We start from the raw sequence: 14,683 nt of genomic DNA, 5'->3' as shown, positions 1-14,683 counted from the left end.
CAACTCAAGTCTTGTGGTTTGCAACTCAAGTCTCAAAAGTGGCAACTCAAGTCTCGTAAGCCGCGACTCAAGTCTCATGAGCCGCCACACATGCCTCGTGAGCCGCGACTCAAGCCTCGTGAGCCGCGACTCAAGCCTTGAGAGCCGCGACTCAAGTCTTGTGAGCCGCGACTCAAGTCCCGTGAGCCGCCACTCAAGTCTCATGAGCCGCAACTCAAATTTCGTGGGTTGCAACTCAAGTCTCATCAGTCGCGACTCAAGTCTCGTGAGTAGCGACTCAAGTCCTGTGAGCTGCAACTCCAATCTCGTAAGCCGCGACTCAAGTCTTTTGGTTTGCAACTCAAGTCTCATCAGTCGCAACTCAAGTATTGTGAGCCGCGACTCAAGTCTCATGAGCCGCCACTCAAGTCTCATGAATCTCAACTCAAATTTCGTGGGTTGCAACTCAAGTCTCATCAGTCGCGACTCAAGTCTCGTGAGTAGCGACTCAAGTCCTGTGAGCTGCAACTCCAATCTCGTAAGCCGCGACTCAAGACTTGTGGGTTGCGACTCAAGTCTCGTAAGCCGTTTTTCAAGTCTTGTGGGTTGTGACTCAAGTCCTGTGTGTTGCAACTTAAATTTTGTGAATCACTACTCACGAGACCAACAACACTTGAGTCACAACCCACGAGACTTGAAACACGACTCACGCAACTTGAGTTGTGGCTCACGAGATGCGAGTCAGTTGAGCCACGGGAAGCGGGTCGGAGCTGTTTGCAGTGTTTGCGGTTTCTTCAGATTTTGTAGTGACGTATGGACACGTCCCATTTAATTCATTGGAAAGTCAACTATTTGAAAATTGATTATGGAGAGGAAATTAATAATTGGGATTTAGGCCTGGCTGGAATTATATGACACCAGGTTTTTCACATATCGGAATGGAGCTGGGAAAGAAAAGGAAAAAGATTTGCAAAACTGCTCTGGCGCACATTCAAGAACCTGTTTTTATCTTAAACACATGCTTGGCGGACATATATATATACAGTATTTTTGACGTTTTCAGAAAAAACAGACTAACATTGATTTGAAGTTGAAAAGAATGACTAAGATCTCTCCTCTGGTATGTAGAGCTCCCGGACGGCCCGGTCAGAGGAGGACAGGGACACGCTGTGGGATGCCTGGGGGTCATGGAGCGAGTGCTCTCGGACTTGCGGCGGCGGAGCCTCCTACTCCCTCAGACGATGCCTCAGCTCCAAGTAAGGACGCCTCTCACACAGTTGACTGATCCATCTCTCATCCTCGTCTGCATTCTTTCATTTCTGAGGTACATTCTGGTTTCTTAAATCTCTTAAGTCTTTTGTCCTTTCTCTGCAAAGTGCACTGTGCTTGAATGAGGCCCGAGAGGATCTCAATAATAGTGAAAAATGACAAGGAAATAATTCTTGCAAGAAGCGTAGACATAAAATAACATTTTTTTTTTATATCATGGAGTGATCTGCCCTCCAGTACATCTCAGTCATTAAATAATGATTACAAAAGAGGAGGAGATGATTTGAATTGGAGTAAGAACCCACTGACCTTTCCATACATGGAAACCTCCATTGGGCAGGGTGGTAACACAAGTTCATTCACTATGTGAGGTAATCTTGTTGTTGGACTGATCCGAGCTTGGATTGATTGCTTTTTAAAAGCCGCCCCACACTCAAAGTTCCAGGCCATATTTCTAACACGGTGAGTAAATCCCCACAATCCACTCGTTCCATTCCTTATGGGAGCGCTCAGAACTCAAGTCCAAAGTTGGCTAAGGAGCGAGCATAAACCTCAAGTCCATCAGTAAAAGGCCTGTTGTTGAATGTTCCCCGATTTCCCAGACGTGTTTTCTAACGAATTAAACCAGCGTGTTCTCACAGGTTCTGGTCGCTTTTTGATCCGAATGGCTTTGGGGCTCTACAAGCTTTAAGTGACATACACACCAGACATATGATGCACGTTCAAGAACCGGCATTCTTCAACACCCTTTTAGCATACAGTGTTCACACTGTACTGTAGCTAATTGATACTAGTCATCTCGAGATTCTTGCTTCAGGTTTTTTTTTTTCCACAGCTCTGTTCCAGTGTATAATAATCTCTATTTATGTAGCACCTTTTAAGATAATGATCACAAAGTGATGCACAGTAAAACACAGAATAAAACACAGAGCAAAACACAGAAAATTAAAGACTTGATGCATTTTTTTTCAGGATGAGCACACGTTTTAAAAATTTCTCTTCCATGATCAGTTTTCAGACGTTTGGCTCTTCCTTGAGTTAACAGAGACGCCACCTCTACATCAGTACCAAATCTGAGTCCCTGATTTGTCAAACTGGTTTAACTTTCAACATGCACTCAATGGTTTTGTTGATTTATGATTTTATTTTCCAACACGCCAATAACAAATCAGCACAGAAACACAATTTTGTATGTAGAGTTTGAAACCATACTTTAAAAATTCACGTAGCAACACTTGAACATGCATATACATACATCTACATCAGCTTTTCATTGGAATTCGGGTTTCCGAGGCTGGTGTGAACGAGGAGTTAAGATCACGTCAGTTTCACAGCAGACACCTGGTTTCCTAAGCTCCAGGCTAACTCAGTGATCCTCAGGATACATGCTAAAAAGGCCAATTACAACTGGATTTTGATGGGCAAGTGAGGGGGAAAAAGGACTGAGAGGGTATGCTTTCCATACAAACGTTGTCACATTTATAGACTGGGAAATAGCACCAGGGTGACTTCACCGCATTCCTTCATTTTTACTGTTCCCAGAATGTATTGCTCACTTGGCTAAAGGTGGCCGGTGAGGTATGCTACTGAAGTCACGAGTTCTTCACAGTTAAGGGGGCTTCAGAGGGGGACTCCAGTGACAAGAACGATCACAACCCAATTGAGTAAACACAAAGTGATAAAGCACAAATCAGGAAGAGGTCATGAACCAGTCACTGCATAGAAAACGCTGTGAAACGTTAGACCGTCCAAAACCTAAAGGTGCCAGACCTCCTCTGTCACGCTCTGTAAACTCTGAGGTCAGTAGCTTTTTTTGTGGCTGCTTACTTCATATCAACACCAACCACTTCCTTTTCGCCAGTGTGGATATTTTTGGGCCAGGCAGACTTGTGAATGCTACTGATGTTTCAAGAGTTTAAAGTGTGTAGAAAGACCTCCTCATCCAGGAGGGTTTTTTTTAGGGAACCTCCATCGTTCTGTGCTCCTCTGGAGCATGGGAATGGGAGAGCTTAGGCCCAAACTCTGATAGCAGATCAAACAGTGTCATAAAAAAATCTTGGCTTCAAAAAAAAGATCCGCTCATATCCCTCCAACTATCACTTTTTGTAAACACACATTACACTTCAACATAAACACATAAAGGTGCATGTGCAGACGGATCACCTGCTCCTCGTTTATCCCAGCAGCTTCGAAGCAACGTGTGAACATATGGATTGGGTGTCACAGAGAGAAAAATTTGAGGCTTAATAGTCATTTTGTTTATCCCAACTTCACCTTGATGTTTTGGGGTAAAGTCAAGCTGAAGATAAATCCAGGAAACTTGTTAATCTTCCCGTCATAATTGGTTCTAAAAGTCCAGAAATTTTAGGCTGTGACATTAAGCAACTGGGATAGTTTGGATTTAAAGTCTATTTTTAGCGCCAGGGCCATTCAAAGCCAATTTTCTCCAAGGCATCCCATCCAGTTAGCTTGGGCCTGGCACCAAGATTCTGTCTCCGATTCGTACAGGGGACCACCGTCTGTGTGGCTGACGGAGAACAGACTCCCTCCTCTACTGTTTTTCACTTGTACACCCATCTCGGACCACTTCTAAATCAACAAGAAACGACGGATTTGTCGAGATTAGGTGGAACTCCCGCCATGTGACCAGTAAGGGAAAAAAAAAAACATTCAGAAATAAAACTTTATTTTAAAATACTTGAAGATTTGGGAACCTTAGAAAGTTATAATCATTTGTTTTTAAACTCCTTAAAGCCTGTTTTTGGTGTTACACGTTCTTGTGGCATATTCTGATAATAACGGACATATATTAAGAAATTTAATTAGGTTTAAGATCCATCCATAAGATTCAATTCAAGAATCAGTTGCATAAAAGGGTCAAAATCTTACAGTAGGTCATAGAGCTTCTGTTATTTTGCGGTTGCCAGCAACAGCTTTGGTGTTAAAAGGGTTAAAAGTAATATATTCTGGTTCAAATGGGGATCAAAGTCTATTTTAGTTCTCTGTAGAGCTGATTTGCTTGCACTTTCTTATATCTGATCAATAACAAATCTTTCCCCCCCTAAAAAGTCTTAAAGAAATATTTTCTAAATGAATATTATTATTGCTATAAGAAGTACTAGTGTCAGTATTCTCGCAAAGATTACAGGGGGTTGCATAATATTTTCTCTCTGCCGGGAAATGTTGAATTTAATAATAATAGTTTAAGAAGTTGCTACTTTTAGAAGTGTTGTTTTTGTGCGATTCGTAGTTGTGTGTCTCTTTGTGTTGTTTGGCACAACCCAGTTGGGGTCATAGTGTGAGCTATGCGTTATGTGCTCTAGGCATTGTGATATTTCAACCTTGTTGTTTTTCCACTAACTTATGGTGACACCATGATGAATCCGGGGCCTTCTGGCTCCGCTGCTGCTCAGCCTCCGTGTTGGAACATCCAAAAAGGCAAGACGGAAATGAAAAGGGAAATTCATTTTATCCCTCCGCTTCATTTTTATGTCAGCTTTATATATTCTTGGTCCCTGTGTGAATTTCAACACTGCTCTTTGCTACCTGTCTCTCGATTCTCGGTCTTTGAAAGCCTCGTGTTTGGGTTCTGGCCCCATGACCCGCTGTTTGGCTTGGCACCGGGGCCCGTCTGGATCTGTCACAGGCTCTAATGTTCCTGTCATGCCACACGCTCCACATCCACTCTTTGCACTCTCTCAAATAATATAGTAACAAAAAAAAATCCTAAAGGCTTTCTCATATGTGAGTGCAAGCCCTGCGACATCCTGGAGACACTGGAATTCCTCTGAAGTTCCCAAACTCTAAATATCAGTTGATAAGTTTCCATTGTGGTCTTGGATAATGGGTGTCACCGTCAATGCCTTTAAATCCCTCCACAGAAAAGCACAAAGGAATACTTTTATAAAAGTCATGAGCCTCACGGTTTTGGTCAGACTGGATCCAGATCTTTTCCAATGTCTTCAACAGACAGAGCCCTCTAGGAATCCCTGCGTCTAGTTTATCTGGACCAGTGTGATGGGCTATCCAATGGTTGTTTATTGACTTACATACATCTACAGACATTGTGTAGTACATTTATAGAAAATAGAATAAAAAAAAAATGGTAGACATGATCATATTTCTTACAAACACAATAGGAAATGTATTACCAAGAGTATTAGATTCTATCATAGAATAAGTGGAGTATAGAAACTCAAAAACACATAGAAAACAGTTTTAAAAGGTAAAAACAAAAATAACAATTAGTTACAGTGCAAAACATTTGATACGTAACCATTCAACGCTATATATTAGGCTCAATTATTGGCATTCTTTAAACTACCATCACTTCTCAATTCAGAAATCACTTGTTAAATGCTCAAAGAGATAGGATAAGTCAAAGAGGTCAAACCACCAAATGAATCCCAAGATCCCTATCCCCCAGGGGATGGGTCAAATGTAGGGAAAAATGTTAGGTGTGGGACAATTAATGGGCTTTCAAGCTTAATTTTAACTTAATCTTGTCTGGTTTTATGTCTATATTTAAAAGGAGTTCAAAAGGTTTTTAGAAACTTTCAGTGGAAACTGAAATAGTTCTTTGTTAAAAGGGCATTTATTAAAAACAAAATGCAGGGAATTTTACCCAAATTTTAAAAACAGTCCCAGATTTGAATATGTAAAGAAAAGAAATCCCGATTGTACAATACAGAGAGTAGATTTCCTTTCAGAATAAATGTAGCAAACATTTTTAAACTATAGAACACAGAGATACCTGTTTGTGTTCAGCCCCAAAAATCCCAAACAGATGATTCCAAACAATTGTGAAAAAGACAAAAAAATTAAAAATAGTTTTTTTGGAAATGTGTGTATTGTTTCCATACATTTAAAACAGTAATTTAACATTATTTTTTTTTATTAAAAGCTTTTGTGTACTTCAACATCTCTCTACCTTTTAACAATTGTGTTTATAAGTTCATATATGTGCATTTTTTCCAAGGGTTTTGGGTTGTCATTCATATTCTGTGATAAATAACCAAGAAATCATAATTTCTTCCAAAGTAAGTAAATTTATGACTGTATGCTGTGTTATCCTCAATGAAAATACCTTGATAAAATATTAAAGTTGTAGCAAGTGTGATGTCCTGACTGAACTTCGCTAAGAACATTGAGATTTTTTGTCTTACATGCCTGAAGGATCCAGCTTCCTAAAGTTTAGCTGCTTCTAATACAATTTGATCTCTCTGGTTTTTACAACTTAAATCAGCAAAACACTTTTTTTAAATATAAATATTCATGCTTTGTATGTTTTCCTTATGGACTGATTGCACAACGAAACTCAATAAGTTCTCACTTCTCCACTTGGTTTGTTGTTTTTGCATTCTGACACCAAAAAATAACATCAAAACTCAGTTAGTTACACTTTTGCAAACGCACCACAGGCTCTTGTCTCGGGCCGCTAAATGATCGCATTCGCTGTTCAACAATGAGAAAAGGTAACAGGAGTCAGAGGATAAAATGCCAGCTGCCTCGGGCAAGGGTGATTGGGAAACATTTTGGTTTGTTTTATCATGCTCTGCTAAAGCCAGTTCAGCCACATGTTGGTTTTTTCATCCTCTGCAGGACCTGCGAGGGGCAGAATATCAAATATCGCACATGCAGTAATGTGGTAAGTTCAGCAAACTCATCTTTATGTAATGGATGTCAATTGAGCTTTCAAGTGGGTTTTAACTGCAAAAAAACTGGGAAAAATGGAATCGAGCATCGGAATACTCAAAACATCACCGAGCTTAGTGCTCGAGCGGTGATCTGGGATCCCGTTGAAGAAGAGAAAACGAGAAGCTGTTTTTGTTTAATCTGGTAATTACATGCAGCTATCATAGCCTCGGCCACCAATGTGATTTTCATTTACATTCTCCCTAAAAAAAAAAAGAAAATCTGAACCATTGCTTCTACGGTTTCCCTCAGGACTGTCCTCCAGATGCCGGTGACTTCCGAGCCCAGCAGTGCTCGGCTCACGCAGATGTGCGATACCAGGGTCAGTTCCACGAGTGGCTGCCCGTGTACAACGATCCGGACAACCCCTGCTCGCTGAAGTGTAGAGCCAAGGCCTCGGGCCACATGGTGGAGCTGGCCCCCAAAGTGCTGGATGGAACACGCTGCTACACAGAGTCTCTGGACATGTGTATCAGTGGAGTCTGCCAGGTGGGACAAAGTGCCTTGGACCAGTTTAGCCTTTGGTCAGCAAGAGCTCTAATTAGTTTATTTGAATTGGTCCTTCTTCTGTTTCTTTGAGAGCCTAAAGCACATCTTATTAAACTTGAAACTTAAGACTTAGTTTAACTTAGCTTTTGACATATTTTCCCCCTTAGACAAGTTAAGATTCTCAACTACAAAGTATTTACAGGAAGAAAACTGTCTTACCAACGCATGGTTTAGGTATCTGAACCAACAACCAAGAATTTTGCTGTTTTGGGGTTCTTGTAAAAGATATTTGATGCAATCTAGCTGCAAAAACTAGACTACTCAATAGTTCTCTGTCTATTGTTCACAGATATTTTAATTATGATTACACTAAATGAGACAACAAGCTGGAAATTACCTTGCTCCAGTGTGGGAATACCTATATATAGCCACAGGGAGGCTCTAGTCTGGGTCTCCCTGTGCCGGTCCCTAGCCTGGATAAAATACAGGACTGTGTCAGGAAAGGCAGGCGTAGAAATCTGATAAAACCAAGTGTGTGGATCAATGAAAGCTGATTCACTGTACAACTTCTGATGGGATATGTCAAAAAGTGAACAACAACATGTTCTATTAAATTAGAAAACTTCAAGCCTCAAACATTGTTTTTGGAACAAAAGGATAAAATGTAAGTTTTTTTTTTTCTTTCTTAAACTTTTAATGTAACTTTATATTGTACATTACTAAAAAAAATATGTACTTGGCTCTTTTTACACATCAGAATTGTTTTATTTAGACAACACAAAAAATGTAATTTAAAAAAACAAAAATATTTTGTAAAAGGTTTTTAAACCACTTTGGGACTTCACAAGAACAGCCAATTGAACACAAAAGGTCTACAAGCACAACTATTACTCTTTACTGATCATAGAAGCAGTAAAGGAATGTCTAAACATAATCTGACCTTTCTTCCTTTAAAGGTCTTGATTCAATCAGAAGAAAGAACAAAAAGTTTTACTTGGAGCAAATAGCTTTTCGACTGGTGAAGCAAAAATTACCTATTTGTTGCATCTGGAGTAAAACCAAAATGGTATTCCAAAAGGAGTACATCCTTCTAAGAGTCAAACACAGCAGTGGGAGTATGTTAATTAGGGGCTCTGTCTAAATTTTATGGCTTAAGACACTTTTGAGGTGTAGATCTTCAAGATACTTGTCTGGCCATCACTCCATAACTTTAAGAGCATGTGGGTTTATCAAAAGGACAATTAAAAACTTATATATTTAATGCTTTTACACTCGTTCACAAGTTTTGAAATACTTAAAAAGTATGTAAATCCTTGAAGACTAATGCACAGAAAGCCCAACGACCTCCTTGCATTTGCGTTAGAAATGAATACCCAATGAGACTACATTTGGGGATGTGGTTTTGACTGAATTTGCAGGAAGTGGTTTACAATGCACATCTTTTGCGGTTGAATGGAGTTACTTCCCCAGGCGGCGAGTGTGTTATTGTTCACGTTTTTAAGAGCCCGCTCTTTCGAAACCCAATCACAACATGGTGTTAACCTCTGTCTTACTGACAGAAACTAAGACCATGTACATCTATCAAATGTCAGTGAAAAAAATCCCAACTGATACAGTTTGAATTCTACTGAAACAGACATTTAACCACAGATCATAACATTTAGAGAGAATAAAAAAAGTGCAGGCCCAAACATATTTATGTGATTTCAAGGATTTTCTTTACCTTCTGCACTCTTCCATTTGTCTAACCACTGGTTGTTGCAGATCGTAGGCTGTGATCATGAGCTGGGGAGCACAGCCAAGGAGGACAACTGTGGCATCTGCAATGGAGATGGCTCATCCTGCAGACTTGTGCGGGGGCACTACAAATCCCAGCATGCTTCTGGAAAAAGTAAAAATTTTAGTTATCGAATGTTTCCATATTTTTTGTTTATAATAAGTTATAATGAATTGGTTTTATACCTATTATCTTGCAAGCAGCTCAATTGAAGAAAACAGGGCTGGGAATCTCATGGTAACTCACGATACATGGATCACGATACAGATCGTATCACGATATGTCAAATATTGCGATTATCAATATATGACCTTGGTACTCTATGATATATTACTATTTTGCAATTATAGTCACGTGCTCCACGTGTGTACGACTAGAATCTGATGTATTTTAGCACTGTTTGGACAGGTTACTGGTGTTACCGCCCTTACAAGCCATATTTTTGTTACATTACTATCCTAGACATGTTTACATTGAAAGTGGGGTCATCTGGACCCCACAAAACAAGCCGCTGAACTTTTTTTTCCAAGGATTTTTATCTTCAATGGTGTCTGTGGCAGACATGAAATCCTGTCCGCCTTTGTCATTGGAGGGATCAAACATCAGTATAAGAGTCGGGTCATCTGGACCCCATAAGATAGCACAAGGGTTAAGGGAAAAAGGAGACCAGGAATCAATTGTGAGTTGAAATATCGCGATAGTTCGCCATACCAATATTTCGTCCCAACTCCAAGCCTGGAGGTTTAGGACCCTTGATTTAATAGGAACAGCCAGCATGTCAAAAACAATGTGTTGAAGACACCCAAAAACATCAAAATGTGAAGCGGTTTGGGTCCGAACCGTATGTCCATGTATGTCAAGTTGGGAGTAAGAATGCGTTGGTTGTTTTCACCACAGATGTCATTAGAATGACGAGTACATCCATTCTTGTAGCTTGGTGGTAAACGTCCACTATTATGGGTGTGTGTCACCACTCCACCACACACTGCGGTGCATCTGGTGTGTGTTAACTTCCAAGTATTCACCTTTTCAAAGAGTGAACTGGAGCCAGCTGCAGCCCTCGCAATTAAAATAATCGCTGTTTTGATTGTATTTGATGTGTAGATTTTTTTTTATTGTCAACTTTCGAGCTAATGTCGAGTCCCTCTTTGATGTTGCTTTGGTCTGTCTTCCCTCAGCCGAGGACACGGTGGTCAACATTCCCTTTAAAAGTCGGCACGTTCGCCTGGTCCTGAAAGGCCCGGATCACTTGTGTAAGTCCTGGTAGGTCCAGGGTGCCCTTTGATGCAAATCAGTTCCTTTATTTTGTTTCAGTTTTGAAGAAACATGAACACAACAGAAGAACCTGTAACATCGATCTGACTTTTCTTTGGACTCTCTTTTGATTTAATGACTTCCAAGTGTAATTTCTCACATATGATAACATAAAAAAAGATGTTTAATGAGATTTTCATACCAGACTCCTGTAATATATAGCTCACATTAATACTGATCTGTAAATAACCATTTACTCTTGATTTCAGGATAAAATATCTTTTGGCATTGGTCACAAAGGACAGAAAAATAAGAAGAGGGATGTGTTTTTTCCATTCACTTGCTCCTATTTGGCTCAAAGGGGCTTTCTACAAATATCCCTGACGTCAAGGCGCCGTCATCCCAACTCCCCACAGGATGGAGGAGATAACAAGTGTTTTATCTCGGAGCAGATTCCTCGCTCCCCAGTTAGTTTTTGAATTACAGTTAAGCAAACAATTAAATACTTCCCTCTTTTTTTTCTTAATTTAAACCGTCTGACTGCAAATCTTCTTCTCAGTTTGTTTTTCTTGAAATAGTCTCGCTGGAAGGGCAGGAGACCTTATTAGGGTTCGTGTCAGGAGGTGAGGTCAGGTCAAACAAGAGTGGGAGTAGGCTCAAGGGACTGCTCAGAGATCTGCTCCTGAGCTTCCTGACAGTGATAAAGCGATTCACTAACACAAAAGCCAGACAGCAGTCCTCGTGTGTAACTGGATCTGCCTTAAAGCTGGAGGTCTGTGTGCGGTCGATGATAACTATAGGCAGCTCCGCATCTAGCACTATTTTTTTCCCATTTAGAGACCATCCTGTGATGAACAAATGTAAAAGATTTAGTAAAAGCTGAACAAAAATGTTGTGAGAAATTGGTGACCGTACACAATTGCTTTGTTTGATTTCTTTAGATGTGGAGAGTAAGACTCTACAGGGGGCAAAAAGTGAACTGACGCTGGACAAATCGGGGCAGTTCTTCCTGGACAACACCACCTTGGACTACCAGAGGTTTTCAGATAAAGAGATCTTAAGAATGACGGGTCCACTTGGAGCTGATTTCACAGTAAAAGTAAGAACACATCGTCAATCCTCTTGGCACTCATTGGTAAAAAGAGTGGAGGATTTTCATTCAGTGTTTTTTAATGGATATACGTGTTTTTTATGTCTTTATGGCTCAATGGCTGTCATTAATTGAAAAACATATTACAGTATTTTCTGCACTATAGGGCAACATCAATGTTTTTAGAATTATAGCATACAGTATATAAGGTGAACCGAACTAAGGCATGTTGGGCAAGACAAAAGAGTCAGAGATGTTCATCAATCAAACTTCAGTAACTATATTCATAGTAATTCTAGAACTTATTTCTAAAATGCTACATGTTAGCCACGCTAGAAACATTAGCCACATTAGCGTATTAAAACTTCTTTAACTCCAAAACTTGTTTGAAATATGTAAAAGAACAGACTAATACTGCTAAAAGTTACAGAGTCACATTACTGTAACTCCAAACCTTGTCAGTAACACGTCAAGAAAACAGTCTGACACTGCTACACATTAGCCTCATTAGCATATTAACATTAGCTGTATCTCCCAACTTTGTTTGCAACATCTGAAAAAAACAGACTTACACCACTAAAAGAACAATACTGTGAATATTAGGGTGTGTATTGGCAAAAGTCTGGCGATACGATACGTATCACAGTACATGTCTCATGATACGTATCGCGATATATCACCTTTTTTTCAGTATGACTTAGAAAAAAAACATGAAGTCGCTCTGCATCTGCACTGCTTCACTCGTTCTTATCAGACCTGCTATGAAGCACTGCATCCGTGTTTTAATGTGATACTGGCAGAAACGTGGCACAAAGTTTCGGTTTGCTACACATCCCAAGTCAAAACTAAGCAGTACATGTCTTGTAACAGCAAAAACTGCGAGGCTGACTGAGCATTCGACAGATCTTGTTTCTGTTTTGGTCGCGTTGCAGAGCTGCTCAAAGAGGTTCAGTGCCGCTAACTAGCAGTCAGCTGTTTAGACGGAAAACAAAAGTAAGACACTGAAAGATGCTCGTAAATAATTAATTAATTTATTTAAATCAATATATAATATTGCGATATATTGCCGATTAGACTTTTTCCTACACTCCTAGTGACTAGGGTTGAACAAAAGGCACACAAATATAAAAACATATAAATAGTCTAATTTTGTGATGTTCTGGTGCATTTGAAGTCATTTTAGAGAACAATGGAGCCCAAATTAAGCTTAAAAGGAGAGTACTGCCTTTATTTAAAGCTAATATTAAACATAACCTTTTTACTGAAACTTCAAATTCACAAAAATAAGTGTACAGTTTTTCTTTTTTTTTATTCAACTGGGTGCTCCTAAAAAGTTTCATGCTCATCTCAAAGAGCGCACACCACTAGTTAGCTGCTGAATAACTGACCGTTATTTTTAGATCTTTTCCACAGATTCCTTCAAGAAATGTCATTTATGCCTTTAAAATTACAAAGCTTGTCCAAACCGGGCTCAGATAATGCTCTGAGATGTAAAGACCAGCTGAACCGCTCTGTGTGAAGCAGAGTGCACCGCAGATCCAGTTTCATATGTTTAGATTCAAAGATATGGGAGTGTGTGTGAGCCACTTAAATGTGAAATTCAAACATGTCTTTCGTTTAGTTTTCCTGCTCAAGGGACAACATGTGTTGAAGCGATGTGTCATGAATTAGATTTTATCACAAATAGCTTCAAACCCAGTAGTTGTTTTGGCTTGAAAATGTGTCTCCTTAACACCGCCTCATGGATCTATATATCAACCGCAAATAACTTTAGACTGCAATAAATTAATTTAATCATTAAAAGGTTGCAGCACACATTTTTGCTCTTATATATCAGGAATAGATAACATATTTGTGGAACCAAAGAGGTTTAAGTTAGAAATTTAAAACTGCACTCTCCTCTGCTTTGTAGAAAAGGTTTTTTATGTATTTTTTTTGTTAACAGTTGTACTTTTTACCTTAAAGTTAGTCTATTTTGTAATGTTTTTAAAGCGTTGTTGGTTCAAAGCTAAAAAGATGATTAGCTTAGCTAAAGTTAGCTTGATTTAATGTATTTTAAACACTTTTTCTAAAGTACGATTTTAACTTGTTTTATGAGTTCTAAAAGTTGGCCAGATTTTTATTGTGACTTTTTTTTGTGAAGGTTCAGTTGGTCAGTGGAGCAGACAGTGTTGTCCAGTACATCTATTATCAGCCCATTATCCACCGTTGGAGGGAAACGGACTTCTTTCCGTGTTCTGTCACGTGTGGAGGAGGTAAGGTGTCATCGCGCTTTCTTTATTTGGTGGGAAAATAGTACAAACTCAGAAACGGGCAAAAGTAGCATAAATTGATCAACTTTGAGTGGGGGAGCCAGTCCAAAAAATAATTCTGACCTGGTGGGGTTATACATAAAAGTATCAAATGTTTATGGGAAAAAAAATGACCAAAAACTTATATGCACCAGTTCCGTGTTCCTCAATGTCCATTCTCTGAAACTTTTAGGATCATTCAGATTCCTCACCAGATTGTTCACTGGCGTTTGCCACCACACAATATTTAAACACTTATTTAAGTGAGCCTTTCTTGGCCATCGCTACACTAGTCCACAACACTAGTGTCTGCACAACCCAAGGAGGAGATCTTAAAGGTGTCTGGCCACTATTAGAGACTGGCGTCTTACTGTAGCGAGCACATGGTACGGTGTTGATTGGAGACCGGCGTTAATAAGAGACGGCCCACTATTGGAAGACATATGATACTTGTTTAAAAAGGAAAACAGAAAACAGCGGGACACGGCTGCAGAAAACCAAAGTTCTGTCAGCTAAGAAAGACCTTAGTGTCATGGTTTTAGACTTATCAACAGTAGATAGCAAAGAAATCTAGTTTAATGAGTGACTCACTTAAATGCTGTAAGAAACAGTCCTTCCTTTGTGTTAACAGTTCATACTTATCTTAAAAAAAACAACCCTTTAACTAAAGCCTTAGTCACAACTGCTCTCAGAGATGGATACCGTCTGTCTGTGGGCAAAAAAATGGGCAAGCCTATACGGGACATACAGCTGGCTCACACCAAGTCAATCAATCAATCAATCAATCAAGTTTATTTATAAAGCGCTTTAACGTAGGCAGACTGCTACAAAGCGCTGTAC

The 14,683-nt window shown here is 39.6% G+C and overlaps 1 protein-coding gene across 2 annotated transcripts in view; it reads left to right on the top strand.

The window, feature by feature from the left end:
* Positions 1 to 14,683, top strand: part of adamtsl3 (ADAMTS-like 3) — a 112,572-nt gene that overhangs the window by 81,270 nt on the left and 16,619 nt on the right. For both annotated transcript variants that reach the window (XM_024288323.2, XM_024288324.2), the window contains 7 exons: positions 1,108 to 1,235; positions 6,850 to 6,895; positions 7,195 to 7,431; positions 9,196 to 9,322; positions 10,387 to 10,461; positions 11,404 to 11,561; positions 13,696 to 13,807. In XM_024288323.2, the coding sequence (XP_024144091.1) occupies positions 1,108 to 1,235; positions 6,850 to 6,895; positions 7,195 to 7,431; positions 9,196 to 9,322; positions 10,387 to 10,461; positions 11,404 to 11,561; positions 13,696 to 13,807 (883 nt within the window). The remainder of the gene's footprint in view (positions 1 to 1,107; positions 1,236 to 6,849; positions 6,896 to 7,194; positions 7,432 to 9,195; positions 9,323 to 10,386; positions 10,462 to 11,403; positions 11,562 to 13,695; positions 13,808 to 14,683) is intronic.

Source organism: Oryzias melastigma, linkage group LG18, assembly GCF_002922805.2.
Source record: "Oryzias melastigma strain HK-1 linkage group LG18, ASM292280v2, whole genome shotgun sequence".
In the NCBI taxonomy this organism is placed as follows: Eukaryota; Metazoa; Chordata; class Actinopteri; order Beloniformes; family Adrianichthyidae; genus Oryzias; species Oryzias melastigma.
Note: the sequence above shows the minus strand (reverse complement) of the source record. Positions and strands in the feature narration are given on the sequence as shown.